Source organism: Pygocentrus nattereri, chromosome 20, assembly GCF_015220715.1.
Source record: "Pygocentrus nattereri isolate fPygNat1 chromosome 20, fPygNat1.pri, whole genome shotgun sequence".
Lineage (NCBI taxonomy): Eukaryota > Metazoa > Chordata > Actinopteri > Characiformes > Serrasalmidae > Pygocentrus > Pygocentrus nattereri.
Window position 1 is genome coordinate 8813849 of NC_051230.1, and position 16727 is coordinate 8830575.

The following is a 16727-nucleotide window of genomic DNA, read 5'->3' on the forward strand; positions in this document are numbered from 1 at the left end:
TGATCTTTGGGCTCTCAGACGACACTGCATTAAAAACAGACATTTGTATTCTGTATTAGAAGTAACTGCATGTGCTCACACACATCCACAAATGCAAGTAAAAACTCACGCAGAGAAGAAACCATATATAAACAGGAAATGCTGCTACCTTCTCTGGGCCAGAGCTCATTTAAAATGGACTGAGGCGAATGGAGAAGTTCAAGAAGCACAGTTCAAAAGCCTGTAGTCTTGATGGTATAGGGGTGCATTAGTGCACATGGGTGACATGCGTATCTGTGAAGGCACCATTAATGCTGAATGATACTATATACAGGTTTTGGCAACATATGCTGCCACCCAGATGATGTCTCTTTGGAAGGCCTTGATTATTTCAGCAAGACAGTGTCAAATCACATTCTGCACATATAGCAGCCCAAACTGTTGAGCAGCTGAAATCCTATGTTAAGCAAGAACAAGAAAATATTTTATTTTTAAAACTACAGCAGTGTCTAAACACTTCCTAAACACTTACAGAGTGTTGTCAAAATAAGAGGTGATGAAACACAGTGGTAAACATGACCCCGTCCCAACATTTTTGAACGCATTGTTTTGAATCAAATTCAAAATGGGCATATATTTTTCAAATATTCATTTCTCAGTTTCAACATTTGATTTGTTGTGATTTATTTGTGTTTACTTATATGTTGTATTTTCATTTAAATATAGGGTTTACATGATATGCATCATTGCATTCTATTTTTATTTACATTCTGCACAGCATCCCAACTGTTTTGAAAATGAGGTTGTATTATTTTAAAGAACAGTTTCCATGATGGTGACCTGTGAGACATGAAAAAGTCAGTCTCTAATTACAAGAATCTGAGCTTTTATAAAGAAACTGATATATCAACATTGTTTCACGAAAACATCCATTTCTCTATTTTCAACCACCATTTTCCCCTTTTTTGTATTATTGGACAACTCCAGTTACCTTTTGTACTGTGTTAAAATTTCATGATGAATGGGCCAATCGAAATGGCCCAGAATTACTTAGAGAAAAATATTTTCCCATTAACTTCCCTTGCAAACTAATTAATGTTAGTAATGTTCCATTACTTGGGAATTGGGAAAAGCCCATCACTAGTTTAAGGCCCTATTTGTCAATATGACACTTTAAACATCTTGTCATCTTGTGAATCCTAGCATCTGCAATTCACATATAGTCAAACATTTCTTAGAACTTCTTATAAATACATCATTAAATACTTAGGCATATATTACGTAGATTTCAAATAAAGTGTTACTAAACATGTTTATAGGCACATAAGAACGTCTTTAAAAGACACACCATGTAGATCCGTGGTCACCAGCCTTGTCCTGGACGTCTACCTTTCTGCAGAGTCTTGTTCTAATCACAATCTGTAGCAATCTCCGGCTAATTATCATCTTTAGTCCCCGACTAGCTGGATCAGATACAACAGTTTTGGGTAAATAGGAGGCAGCATTTCCCCACAGGTTGAAACTAAACATTGTAGGAAAGCAGATCTCCAGGAGGAGGATTGATGACCACTGATGAAGGCACTCAGAAAATAATATATGATATTCTACTGGTCCTGTAAGTAAACAACAAAATAAACCTGTTTATGGTTTATTAACAAACATGTCATACAGTGGTAACAGAAGCAATCAAGCTTTTTCTCTGCGGTCACAGTACATAAATGATACAATAACACTGAATTGTGAGGCTGTACGTGTCATTTGGCTTACAGTCAGCGATATTACAACCAATTACTGTTGATGCTGAAAAGAGGTTAAACAACAAAGAGTTAAGGAATAAATAGATTTACATATTTCATATTTACATGGTGCATTGTTTATAAAAAAATGAGAGATATAAAGTACTAACTGCAATACAGAGAACTTAATACAAACGATTAACTATACAATTAGTACAAACAGAAATTAAGTGACAGTTATTTTATTTGTCAAATACCCTTGTCCATGTAAGTGTCATGATTAATATAGGTATGTTCATTTCATTTCTAGGAATCCAGTACTGTAAAGCTGTTAGTACAGAGCTCAATCAACATATTGCATTTGTGAGAGACCAGTAGTTTGCTTAAGTAATCATAAAGACCACGCAGATACAGTTGTATGCCAAAGTGTACACATCCTCTACAGACAGCACACTTTTACATTTCTGTGCACTATTACTATTTGTTTGTTTGTACAGTATGGAGAAAAAAATAAAATGTTCTTTTGGAAAACATGGCATTTTTTCCAATATGTTAAATAAGCAAATAAGTACAAATTTGCTCTAGAATTTGCAGAAAATGCCATAGTTTAGGTTGCTCCCTGCAAAGATATGTAAATTATTTTCTTACATAACATGTTACATAACGTGTAATTTTACCAGGGGTTTTCAAACTTTTGCATATGACTGTAAATTGCAGACAGATTTGGTTACATAGGGTGCACATGGGTAATGTACATTCCTCACTTATCGCCACAGAGATGCCAGTCAACAAAGCATTACTACTTCTTCCTATCTGTGCATACTGTGGTGTCCACAGGGTCTACACAAAGCCTTCATTATTTGACCATTCTGATAATCTACAGGGGGAACAGGCATGGAAAGGGAAAGATAAATTATATACTACATGAGATGGCTGAATAAATGAAAAAGAGAGAAGAGAAGAGAAGAGAAGAGAAGAGAAGAGAAGAGAAGAGAAGAGAAGAGAAGAGAAGAGAACATGCCTATATGTCGGAGCTCATCTCAGCGCACTGTTTATCTGATATGTGTGATGCCAGAGACTCTATGATGTCCAACAGCAGGGGCTGGCTGAGCGATCGCAGGTTGGGGAGCTTGGACACCTTTAGGGGAAGGAGAGGAGAGCAAAACCAATAAACAAACAGTAAACAAAACAATACAAGCCAAACAGGAGTGCAGGGCAAGCAATGGACATACAAGCAAATAAAACAGAGCCAAAAAAGCTAATAAAAAAAGAATCTGGAATATGGCACTTTTGCTTTGACGAGTTGCAGTTTCATGCTGCATGCAGACACTCATACTATACGCTATGTACTACACACATTGTGAACCACAAAGAAGAACATTTCCCTCAGCACTGATCACAATGACGGCCATCAGAACTGTCACCAATCACAATGACTGCCATCTCCAACAGAACTGATTTCCTTAAAAGGTTAGGCATTTCCTTCTGTTGATCAAAAAAACTAACTGCATTGATTAGAACCAGTGGAGATGACGAGATGGGTTAACCATGGTCAGGTAACCAGCAAACCCTCAGAACGCCAGTCAGCAGCACACCCACCTTGATAAACTGGTGGACTATAATATGCAGACAATGCTTCTTCATGTCCAGAGCCTGAGTCTTATCAGCTGCTTCAAGTATCTGAAAACAATACAGAGAACAATGCAGAGGGGACGACAATTAAAAGAGGACAATTCTTCTTATTTATTTAAGGGGAAAAAAAGGACAAAAGACTAATAAAAAGATTAATAAAGATTTTTTTTTTAAAAAGACTCATCCAAAAAGAGAGCCCTATAAGAAAGCTCAAAAGCTAGATGTGGCAAATTAAAAAAAAAGTATTGATGATAATTTGCATGAACTAAGATCACTTAAAAAAAATAAAAATAAAAACAGAAATGACTGAAAAGGCTTTGTTTTGTTATTCTCATTGCACTGCAAGATTATTAGCAGTAAAAAATAGCTATAAAAAGGGCCCAGACCTACATTAGTTTTATATTTTATCTTTTACCTCCCTTAGATCCACTTACAACATATATATGCTATTGTGTACCAATAGTCGTCATAATTTAATGAACATCTGAACATTTTCTATCATCTCTTTATCTTTATCCCTAGAATTAAACAGGCTGTTTTTGTTGCTGTGTCTTTGAAACTAAAACATGTAAATGAGCTCTTCAGTATGAACAGGCATGGCTAAACTACTGTAGGCTAAAAAAAAAAAAAAAAAATAAAGGTGGAAAAAAGGTTGTCTACAATCCACAGTAGGCCTACCTGCAAAACATTCTCCACAGTAACATTCATCTCCAGGTTCTGCTTGCAATAAGCCTGCAGTCTGTTGTTGGAGAAGCCATAGTAATATGGTGCTGCAAACAGGTATCTGTGCTCAGGTTAAGGACAGAATCAATGACCTTGATTGCTTATAGACAAATGGAGAAGAATCCCATTGCTTCTGTACCAAAAGTAATTAAACAAACAACAAGTATTTACTAATGAATAACAATTGATTTTCTTCTAATTTCTCAGCTTTTGCTACCAATGCATCATCAACTCATTTATTGGTCGCCCTGATGTTTTAATGAATTTATTTATTTATTATTTCAACTGGCTTATGTCACTCAAGCAATCTTTACTTAACAATTATTGATCAAGCAGTGGCATGACTATGAACACAATCAATACAGTGAGTACTACAGAAAGGGAATTCCATTGATTTTTTCAAAGTTTCTGCATAAGTCACTCATTAAGATGTTAAAGTCATTTAGAATTGTTTGATGTGCTCTGCTCTAATGAACAATCCTAATTTTTCCAGGGTGTGTGACAGGAACCAGATGTCTGAAGATTTTCATGCTTCCAAAATGTCACAGATAATGGTTATGATTTTTTAGGTAATTTTTCTGATGTAATTTTTGTGCTTGATGCCAAAGACAGATTTTTTTCCAATTAACCACTATTTAACTATCAACAACATGACGTATAAATACTCAGAAAACACATGTAGGTTCACTGGAGGTTTTGTATAGTATAAAATAAAAAGTATATAAAACAGCAAACATAGTTGCGATGCAGACCCCTGGTTCAAATCACCACAAATGTAAGTAATTGTGAGTCAGTTAGTGTTTTTCTAGAAAAAGCATTGGTCATCAAAAACTCTGAATGACTTTACTTACATCTTATGAATTAAATCATGAAGACATTTTAAAAATAGGTGAAATGAACTATTATGCCATTGTTTGGAAGGATACAGTGAGTCTTCTGGGGGCATGTTGACATCTCCATAGTAAATGTAGCGCAGCATGGACTCGAAGGCCTGTTTGCTGGGCACCATCTCTCCTATGGAGATGTTCACCTGACCATCCTCAGGCATGAAGGAGCGAAACATTGCCTCAAAATAGCTGACAGTAATTAAACCAATTAGTCCAACTGATTGGTAAACCATCACTGTTACTCATTCAAAATTATCGGTAAAAAGGAAAATGTCCTACAACAGAGGAAATTACTTCCACCGTCACCCCTTCAACCTCATCTTCATCTCAATCTTCATTAAATTTTAAAAACAGTTTTCCTTATCATGTTAAGTTACCATTTTGGAGATATAAGGTTTTTGAACAATATGCACATCTTTCTAAGTGGTGACACTTTTTACCCAGTGGAATCCGATCATTTATCTGCACCAAGTGTTGTACCTGGAACGGGCTGCCAGTATGGCTTTGTGGGCTGGTCGAGGATGACCGTCCAACAACAGGATTATGTCACAGAATTCAAGCCCTGCCCCTTCCAGATAAGCCTTCATGTCCTGCACTAGAGATGTGCCTGAAAGGCAAATCACAGAAATATGATAACTGCAATAGCAAGACAGCAAAAAGAGCAGAAAAAAGATTTTCAAAAGTTTTCCAAAAATAACCTGAATACCTCAGGCTTACCAATGTTTCATACATTGTTATACACTGACCGGCCACTTAATTAAATACACTGTCTTATATCTACACTCTCTGTCCATTTTATTTTATTACTTATAATATCAATATTATGGAACTCCTGCATATAAGATGTCTCTGATCTACCAGTGCAACACACACCAACATGACACCACCAGGTCATTGTCACAGCATTGATGAGAATGAGCTACCACCCAAATAATACCTGCTCTGTGGTGGGCCTGACTAGGGGGAAAGAAAGGGGGATAACAACGTGCACGTATATGGTAAACTGACCTGATAAAATGGACGAAGAATGCTGAAGCAAGGTAGGCGTATTTAATGAAATGGCTGGTTGGTGTTAACTTTAGGAAAATTTGGGTGAAATTCAGTATGTTTGTTTACTGGCTTATATTTAGGTTCAAGAGTGTGTGGCTTGTTTGTATGACAGTACCTATATCCACTGGCTGATCAGAATAGACTCTGGGAGGTGGATGCTGTTTTCTCCTTACTATCTCCACGATGAGAGGAGTAGAAAGGTGCTCAAACTCCTTAGTCATAATCACTTGGTTAAAGTGGCTCTCCTTCACCACAAAGTTAAGGCAATGCTCCTGCAAAGACACAAATACAGATACATAAAGATGAAAGGATCTTGACTGTCAATTGTTTTAATACCAACTAGGTGATTGTGTCAATTCTGGCCTAAGAAATTGTATACAGTATTAGATATTAAATCTAATAAGATTTTCTTTTTTCCTATGCATATTAAATTGACAGGCTTGTATTAAACAATACGATACACTATGCTGTTTTGTTATACTCCTACACACCTGAAGGCCATTAAGTACAAGTTATTCCATAAACTGGACTTCAAAAAATGATTAAATGATTCAAAGACGATGGAACAACCGTGCAAGACCAGGTCAACCACCAAAACTGATACGGTCACATAAACAATACTTAAAGCTTTCATCTCTGAGAGGACAGAAGAAAATCAAGCCAGACCTCAACATCATTAAATGTGTTTGGAATGACTTGGATCACAAAAAGGAGAAAATGCAACCAGCTTCTAAGAATGAACTTTATTGTGGTTAAACATCCCTGCATATTTGTTTGAACAGCTGAAAGCAAGTCTTCTGAAAACATGGAAGCTGTAATACAGGCAAAAGCAGAACACAAACACTGAAAAATTCATACTATATTTAGTTGAGCATTAGTTGATTTTATTAAGGCTTCTGTCTACTTTTATGTTAAATATATGCTTTCTGCTTTTTTCCTGACACTGACACATGAACAAATTGTACTTAATGGCTGTTTTAACTGGAAATTAAATAAATTTGGTGGGTCTGGACTTTTGCACAGTGCTGTACATGCTAATTTTAACAGAAAAATAGTGTGGGCTCACTAGCTTCTCATTTTCCTCAGTGTTTATTCATGCCAGGCAGTGCAGTTTTAGATGGTCATTTGAGGACAACAGTGCCTATTAAATTGTTTTCAGAATTCAGAAGCTCCCTTTTATTCTTGTCTTCTCCATTTGGAAGTCCCCTCACTAGTTTCTAACTAGCTTTAAAATGCAGTAACCAGTCTTGGTTGATTTTGTTTGTGGTTGGTCCGTGTCAGTACCAGTTTGACTCTTCCTCACCTTGAGCTGGTCAAGCTGAAGCTTGTTAGCATTTTCACAGACACTGAGGACATTCTGCAGGTCGACCGATGCCTCGATGTACTGCACACACAGCTGCTCCAGGCGGGACAGTTTGAAGCTCAAGGCAAGTTTATACACATCCATAATCAACAGGACATCCTGAACGTGGCCTGAGGAGAGTTGGAGAAGAGGGAAGAGGTCATACCAATTTCTGTGATGTGTTTATTTATTATTTATTAGGATTTCTATGAGTGCCAGTATCTCATAATAGTACTCAGGCTGAATCTTTCTAGCAATTACAACCAGCTGTTACAAACAGTAAAAGCCACAACCACAACCAAAAGTAACAATTCAGTTAAAAGTGGGGATACAGTCTCATTTCCGGCTCTAAAATGCAGTGGTGTGGCTAAAACAAGGCTCCACCGATGGACTAAAACACTTTGCGCAGGACAACATTTAATTTTCGTTTTATTAGATTTAATTAAACTCTGGATGACAAGTTGATGAATCTGAAAAATTTATTTATTTTTTTTAAAGTTTTGGTATTTTTCCAAGTAGAAATTTACAGGGTTAGGGTTTGGGACAGCCACCACCCAATTTAAAAAAGCTAACAACGATGATTTTGTACATATTAAGCTTATTCTCATATTTTGTACATATTAAGCCTGTCTCTATTAATGGTCTAAGCCCCATATACTACTTGTTCTCTATTGCATCTGCAATATTAACACAAAAAAAAAAAAAAAATCAAACTAAAATGTCTTTTCTGGAATGCATTAATCCAAAACATCTGTTAAATAAATTTCTTCTGATTTACAAAGTTGAGGAGTAAAGAAAATTTTAAAAAATACACTAAAGGGTATTTTGGGTGATTTTGCATTTCAAAATAGCTTAAGAGTGTTGGCCTGAAATTAGCACACACTTTATTGTGGAACCTATTTCATCAATGACTAGAACATTACATGCTGAAGGCCTACGTTTTGCACACTTCACAAAGAGTGGCAGGTGGTAGCCTACCTCTGCGTGGATACTGGATCTTATCTGTGTACAGGAACTGCATCAGCACCTCAAACGGCTGAGCCTCCGCCTCCCTGATGGAAACCTCCAGCAGAGGAGGGCCTCCTGATGACTTGCTGTCCTTCTGTTTGCTCGCTGCAGCCTCCTCGCTATCTTCACCTGCCTCCTGCTTACCCTTCTACAGACAGCAAGAACATATACTGTGAAACAACCTTTTCTAAATAAGCATTAAGCAGCATTAATTATAATGCACTTGCACCTAGTATGCTATTCAAATCCAATTAACGCTCAAAGGAGTCACATGTTTAAAACTGTGGGTTGTCTACCATTACATAAGACAAAAGGATTTTTGCAAAATCTAGCAAACCTGTTTCTGTCGATCTCTGGCCTGGAGAATCTTTTTCCGCAACCATTGGCAGCGTGCTGTTACTATGGCAATATGGCCCAGAACCCTCTCTTCTCTCTAGTCAGCACAGAGAGAGAGAAAGAAAGAAAGAAAGAAAGAAAGAAAGAAAGAGAGAGAGAGAGAGAGAGAGAGAGAGAGAGAGAGAGGAGTATATGGATTGAACATGTTATTAAACAGAAATAACACTGCTATTCATTCGATTTAAGTATAACTTAAAAATAAAGCACACTTTTACTGATGCACCGTTTTTATGCTGTGAAATGACCTGGAGTTTGAAAGAATTTCAAGTTTAATGAACTTTTACCAACCTCTCCTAAGATGAACTCCACATCACAGAACTGTCTGTTCTCCCAAAGCTTGCCATAGTCTTCATGAAGAGTGCATTTTGGATAACAAGAGAACTAAGAAAAGGAAAAGAAAAAATAATCCCGCTTATTAAAAATAAAAAACAAATAAAAATAAAATGAAAAAAAAATCCCGCTTCTGTCTATTTAACGGAAAAACAGTTTGAACAACAATGCTAATTTCAAAGATAATTAAAGAAAATAGCTACAAATTAGCAAATGACTTGGTAATTTGATTTTATTAATTGGATCAAGCATTACCTGCAAATTTCACATCCTGTCAAATACCACTTCACAGCCAAGAATGGTCAGCAATAGAATCTCTTATGAGAGGACCGGCAATATAGCGCATGTACCAACAGAATGGCTGTTGTATGTAGACTGCTCTGTAAACTGCTCACCTGAAACCTGTACATCTCTCCACTGCGAACATTGTTGTCAACTGTTCCTCCAAAGATGTACATGGCATCATGGATTACTGCCGCTGCATGGAAGAGTCTCCCACTAGGCATCTGAGAATATATGTGTGCCGCATTATTCTAAATGATATGGAACTTTTTCTGTGACAGATCTCATAAAGAACATTATAAGTGTTAAAATATAAATAAAATTAAATAAATAATAAAAAAATTATCCATAGTATTGATTATATCGATTCTGGTGTATGTTCATGGCGACTTGGGTGCTGTTGGTGGAGAAATTTTAGACTGCAAACCATGTTCTAAGTGACCCCTTATGCTTTGCATGATAAAAAAAAATATGTTTTCGGTTGTTATAGCAAAGTCACTCTAGATTTCAGCCACAGATACCCTTGGAAAAGCACGTAATATTATATTTTTTCAGAACTGTCAGAACTCATCTTAACCACTAGGAGACTTAAGCTGTATGGACAATGCTGCATTTTTTTTTTTAAATGGTATGTCACACTCTGGAAAACCCATAGAAATAGCAGAGACCGTGGAATTTATTCTAACACTGGCTAATGGAGTTTAATGCAACTGACATATTTTTTGGTAGAAATGCACCAATATAAGAATTAATGGATTATATTACTAATGATATACTAATTGCACGATTACTAATATTAATAGTACTAGTAATAATAGCACTCAACAATCAATCATTTTGCTGTTTTCATTTTGAAAAGTACCCTACAATGTGCTAGAAGTGCCTTGATTGTGCAACAACTCTAGGTGTCATGATTATGCAAAATGTGTTAAATGGAGTTTCTCTTTTGTGACACACAGTGAGAACCCCTGATATATTGAGCACCCCTGATTTGTAGTATTACCTCACTATCTGTGCTGGGCTGAATCACCTCCCAGGTCTGCGAGTCCACATCATAGCAGTGGAGCTCGTTGGGCAGAGTGTTATCGGCTGCTCCCCCAAACACGTAGAGGTGGCGGTCGAACGCTACCATTGTGTGGCCATAGCGTCTCTGAGGTGGAGGTGGTGAGCCTCTCAGTAAGTGCTCAGTCGGGATGCGGGTCCACCTGTAGGGAACATAAAACAATGTCACCTGCACTTAAAATTGATGTTTAGACATTTTAGTCTGTCAGAAGTAGTAGTAATGAAAAGACCACACAATTCATGTAAACGCTCCATGACAACAGAAATAATGTATCTTTAGCATACTCACATGTGACCTTTAAACTCAAACTGGAAAAGGTTGTTGGTGATTTTGGCTCCACTCTGACCAGAGAAGACAAACATCTTGTCCCGACATACAGCTACCGGGAAGTTACAGCAGGAGGGGGGAATCTCACCACTCTGTTCTATCTGGTGGGCAAAAGAACAGGACATAAACATTTTCCATCAAACATTTCTTTGATTCTCTTTAGCAAGGGTGCAAAAAGATGAGCTTCTTGGCCTATTTAGCAACAGCAGGAAAATGACCACTTTCTTGAATGGCCATAAAACTGTATCAGGTAGGCCTTTAAAATACTCGTTTGCTTGCAAATTATGAAAACAAAATAACTAGTCACAAAAGCACTGATTGCTTCTGTGATTTTTTTACATTTTGGTGGCATGTTTTTAATTTTTGTGGCAAAATCACCCAGCAGAGCAGGCAATTGCCTATTTTTTCTTTAGTAGGACAGCAGAGGGTCAGAATGCCATTCTAAAACTTGGCACAGACTGTACGGAAAATTCCCACAAAACCTGTTTTTTGAACAAGCAGTAAAGTTTACCTTTCATTTCAATCACTTTGAATCCCATCAGAGTAAAGATATTATGTGCAAGACATTTAATTTTATGCAAAATACTTTACATTAGTTAGTTTTAATAATAATAATTTTAAAAATCCTCAAAAACATTACTCACCTCTTCCCAGCAAGCCTGTTCACGATCCTGAAGACTGATGGTCCACATGTCATTTAGCCTGTGGAGGAAATACACAAACAAATCACATCTATGCTGTCATAGCCTCCAAAGTTAACATTAAGAAAAAAACTGCACAATCTACTACATTGGTTCTAATCTTAGAACTATGATATGCAAATGCATCACTAAACACAATAAGATTTTCTTTTTTAATGACAGTGTGCCTCATAAATTCACCTTGCATTTCCATCATAGCCAGCAAAAATCCACAGCTTGTCATTATAGACTGTGGCTCCATGGGCAGACCTTGCTACTAACCTGAAATACACATTTTCAAGAAACAGTAGAGATGCAGAAACTCTATTGCAGGCTCTTGCACAGATGCAGAGATCTTACAAATTAATGGGAGATTTTATATCCAGACCAAACACCAGCATCAACAAACTGCCTTACCTCCCCTCCACCTTCCACTCTGTCCACTGACCGGTAGCGAACTTGTACTCAAACAGATCATTTTTGTTCTTGAGGTTAGAGTTCGAATAGATATCACCTGTGTAGCCACCTAAACATAATGCAGGCAGTAATTTGCAATGCTTAGGGGAAAATCAAAACCACATAGATAAAAAAAAAATGACTGCTCATTCTGCCCAACCATAACACACATCAAGGTAAAAAAAGTGCTGTTCTGCAGAAAAAGCATCCTCCATAAAATGTGACTCTTTAGCTCCGAGCCACAGTTGGTCACTAGCACCACCTGCTGGACAAAAAAAACTGTAGTTCTGCAGCCTTAAAACAGTGTCTCTCAGCCCTATCGAAGTACTGAGAATATTAAAATTACACTAGAAACATAATCTGGGCTGAAATTTTTGTCTGATCCTCAAACACCTTTATCAAACATTTTTGTCCAGCAGCATCATCAAATTCTGAGTTTGAGTCCAACAAAATTCTGACTGAAACTGACCCAAATTGGGTCATCACCACTCAAAGTGCCAAGACAAAATGATAGGATGACAGGATAGTGCCTGTTAAATTATCAAGTAGTGACAGTAATAGCAGTCTTTAGCTGTTTAAACATGAGATTTAATACAATAAAATAAATAATCATAATCCAAAATTAAGTTTAAAGTGAGCTTCAACAAAATTCTTCATCAAAAAATCTGTTTTAATAATAATAATAATAATATTTTAATCTGCAAAGCCTTTTGGCTGCAGAAAACTGCTCTATTAAAACAATTAAAACACGAATGGGTGACTCCAGCATATCATATGTTTTAAGGTAATGAAAGTAGAGAGTAATAATAAACTAAAGAGCAAATCTAAAGCTGCAGAAAACACAGGGTAAAATAATTTAGAGACGGGCTGGGAGCCTTCAAAAATATTTATATACTCAGTGAAATCTGAACCAAGCCCAAGCCCAAAATGTATCCATAAATGCAGTGGAGGATGTTGTCAAGTGAGTCCTTGAGAACGCAAGAACACATAAAAACACAGAAGTACGGAGCCCTGCTGGTGACATCCTGTATAAATAAAAATAGTGCGTGTCCATGCCTTAGTAACGAGTGGGGACAAGATCCTAATGCGTGGCCACAACTTAGTAAGCCGTGATCTCGTTTCCATGCCTTACTAAGTCATGACCACAACTTAATCATCTCATTCCCACACCTTACTAAGTCGTGGCCATGCATTAGGATCTTGTTCCCACGCGTTAATAAGGCATGGCCACGCATTATTTTTATTTATACAGGATGTCATCAGCGGGGCTCCGTACAGAAGAAATACCTAAGGTCTCATTTAAAAGAAAATATCAGGGAGTTAGGAGTTTAAGCAGCATCTGCAATAAATAAAACCACCTACCAAACACGAACATGCTGCTTCCATAAACGACAGCAGAGTGGTGATATCGGGGTGCAGGTGGGGTGCCAGTAGTAAAGGCCCTGTTCAGGTAAAAACAGCAGTCAACAAACAAGAACAGGATGTGTCACACCTGTCAAAAAGGGAGAAGGGTCTGGCCGCTGACATGCACTCTCAGCCTGACATGCACCGCCAGCTTGTTAATGACGTCAGAGCCGCTCTGCCACGACAGTGTTTAGTCGGTTTTATGAGGGAAAATAGCAAAGCAGGTCCTGCTGGGAAACAACAGCTACACTGAACATATATCAACGTTGTCATACTGAAAATACGGTAATTAAATATGGGAACTTTCAAAATAAAACCTACCACGACGATAAGACATGATGTCAGGTTTATTCACAGAAAAAAACTAACAGGCTTCTGCTGAAACTCATGACAGCCATGCTGAAGATGATTAGAACCATTAGGAATAAAACATGATGGTTTTGCTTTCCTAATGGAAATTGCCTTGATGGTTGCCATTAGAGACCATTAGGAAACGAATGTATCTAGAATCAGTCCCAATTAAATGATCCAAATGCTTTACACTGGGGTATCAACGCATTAGAAAAACACAAAATATCATTAGTGACTAATGAACACCACCAGGAACCAACACACACTTTTAATGGGGTCTATGACTTTTTTTCAACAGGGAGGTACGTTACATTGAATTCTCCAGCTGTGTTAAGGATCAAAAAATGGATTAAGCGATGAAATCACTAAGCAGCAGCAGCCAAAAGTTAACGTGCTATTGGGCCGCTTCTGCCATTGTGGCAGAGAGTGCATGTGCGCATGACGTCACTGGAGCTGAGAGTGCATCTGGATGAAAGTGCATGTCTGCAGCCAGACTCTACTGAAAAAAGGACCCCTAAGTATTAAATCAATTCCACTCACCGACACCATGAACAGTCCTTCACATCAAAACGCAGCAGGTCGTTAAGCATGTTCTTCCTGCAAGAATAACAAAGGTGAGATTTTGGCAGGTGCAATTTCCATCCATCATAAGAAGCAGCAGTATCCAATTTCTTACCCATTGTCCCCTCCAAACACGTAGATAGCATCCCTGTATGCCACAACTGTATGCTTGCTGCGTCTGAGAGGACAGACAGATACCGCTCATTATTCAGTATTCAGTAACTACTGGATTGTTGCAGTGCGTATCACATCAACAAGTGCAATATTCATCACTATTTTATCTTATCCATACGATGTACAACTCATTTTCTTCACCTTGTTAAAACAAAAGTGTTTGAAGAAGTAAATAAACAAATTGCATTATTCACTCTCCAGTCCTTACAGTTCATATATGGAAAGTAAGCATGAAAGTATGGAAGACGGTCCATTTTAAATGTTATGTTTTTGTGATGTCACAAAAACCAACACATTTATGTAATCTGTCTATTCGGCCTACAGTACTTTAGCTCCACTATTCACAGTGAAATTATAAAGAGTGTTCCAGCCAAGAAAAGATGTCATGTACATGCCTCAGTTTTAAATGCACAGTAATGCAAATAGACCGATATTGCTTAAAGGGCAACACCTTCAATTTTTCTAAATTTCTCCATAAGCAAAGCAGCATAAACAGTCATTCAAAGCTCCATTTCAGAGAAACTTACCCTATCAGAATTGCTCTCAGTTGTTGTGATTGGAACCAGATGTCTGAAAAGTTTAAAGCCTCTAAAAGCTACATCTCAAAAAGTTATTACATGAAATGCTTAAGAACATACTTTGTGATGTCCAAAGCATTGCTCTAAAATAGTTTTGAGATAAACTTTTGGAGAGTTATAAGGCAAAGAAGTCCCCAATAAAACCTTTTGCATGTAGATTTACCACTATTTTACCACCATCAACACCACATATAAAGACTTAGAAGATGTGTAGGTAATCTGGTGGTTTTGAATAGTAAATAAAATGGACATATTTGGGTTGTTAACACTGCAACCTCAGGTTCTGTCACCGCCACTGTAGTCAGTGGAGTCAGTATGTTTCTCTAAAATGAACTATTTCACAACAAATCACTCTGAATGCCTGTTCACATCTTGGTAGTTGAATCAAGAGAGAATGGGAAACGATTGTAAAAAACATTAACTGTTACTGGTACATGAAACCACATAAACACCAAGTGGCCTCCAGAATGAGAGACAAAAAAGGGGGGGGGGGTATAGATAATGGGCCTTTTAATGCGAAGTACTGAACCGACAATTCTTAATCTTTACATACACACTCGTATGTATATCTTCTCGAAATTATACATTAATGCCATGTTTGTATATTATAAGTTACTGAGATGGGTAATCCAGATCCAAAGAGTAAAGACTCTCCCCAGGATTTTGATCCAACTGCTTGGCTTCTCTGATTTGCTCAAACCAGCAGCGAAGGTGTTCAGGCAGTTGGAACAAAATCCTGGGGAGGGTTTTTACTTTTTGGACCTGGATTACCCACCTCTAAACTATGAAACAGATTAACTATGAAGTTGCGGGTCCATAAAGTGACCTTTCCTTACCTCGCACCCACAAACTCGTCGCAGGGTGGAAGCCGCCTCCAGCGATGGACGGTCTCAAAGGGACCAAAGTTAAGTGTCAAATACTCAACGCTGTCCGAGCAGCTGTGGTCGAAGTCGACACTCGGGGCCACTTTGGATTTACAAGACATGGCTCCAGGAAACCATGACATTCAGTTTGTGCACAACACGGCGACGTCTGACGGCCACGGGAGAAAGAAACCAGCCAGCTCGGCCTGTCTGTGCGGGTGGGTGGCTAATTCAAAGCACCAACGCTTGCAGCTAGCACACACACCCCTTGACGCTCAAGAGCTCATACGAGACTGATGAGACACAGCATCCTTAACGCTAACGTTACCTTACACCGGGACAGCAACATTACCTGCCTAGGAGCGTGACGGTTAACGAGTTGTCATAGTTACCTGCTCTGACCATACCACTCTGCTAGCTGGCTAGGTTAACTACCTTGCAAGTCAGCTGAACGAGTCCTTAAGTGTAGATTTCTTCGAGTCCAGGCGTCTTGTATATTACCTAAAGCTCACTATATGTTACACGGAACATGTAAAAGCAACCGTATTAGTAAATTAGCCAACGAGAATAAATGTTATTTGGCGTCATCCGGCTACAGGAAAACAACTTAGCTAGCGTTACTTTCCTCATCGCTGCTATGGGCGGAGTCTCCGCGGCACTTGCCATGCGTGATTTCGCCGTTTCTGATTGGTCCACTCGCTCGCTTCACAGGTTTTAGTTTTAACATTTTCTTTTTAGAGCCAAAGGAGAACAATTCAGCCCAATAAACTTTGGTTTGGCCTACTCGACTCATTGTAAGTAGAACTTTTCTACAAATATTTTTTTAAGGCGCAGAGGGCTGTTTCATAAAACAGCCGGACTTCTCCAACAGACAGAATAGCTGTATAGAGAGTGAAGAATAAGGC

The 16727-nt window shown here is 38.0% G+C and overlaps 1 protein-coding gene across 1 annotated transcript; it reads right to left on the reverse strand.

Moving 5' to 3' along the window:
• Nucleotides 1–1613: 1613 nt before the first annotated feature.
• lztr1 (leucine-zipper-like transcription regulator 1) lies at nt 1614–16478 on the reverse strand. Its single transcript, XM_017705074.2, has 20 exons — nt 15796–16478; nt 14323–14385; nt 14187–14243; nt 13254–13333; nt 11853–11961; nt 11637–11717; nt 11400–11457; nt 10717–10856; nt 10369–10570; nt 9479–9589; nt 9042–9134; nt 8695–8790; nt 8328–8505; nt 7311–7480; nt 6123–6279; nt 5438–5564; nt 4997–5146; nt 4026–4131; nt 3315–3395; nt 1614–2853 (listed from the first exon to the last, which is right to left on the reverse strand). Exons 1-20 carry the CDS (start codon nt 15963–15965, stop codon nt 2737–2739), a joined length of 2346 nt encoding a protein of 781 aa, XP_017560563.1. The 5' UTR covers nt 15966–16478; the 3' UTR covers nt 1614–2736.
• Nucleotides 16479–16727: the final 249 nt, after the last annotated feature.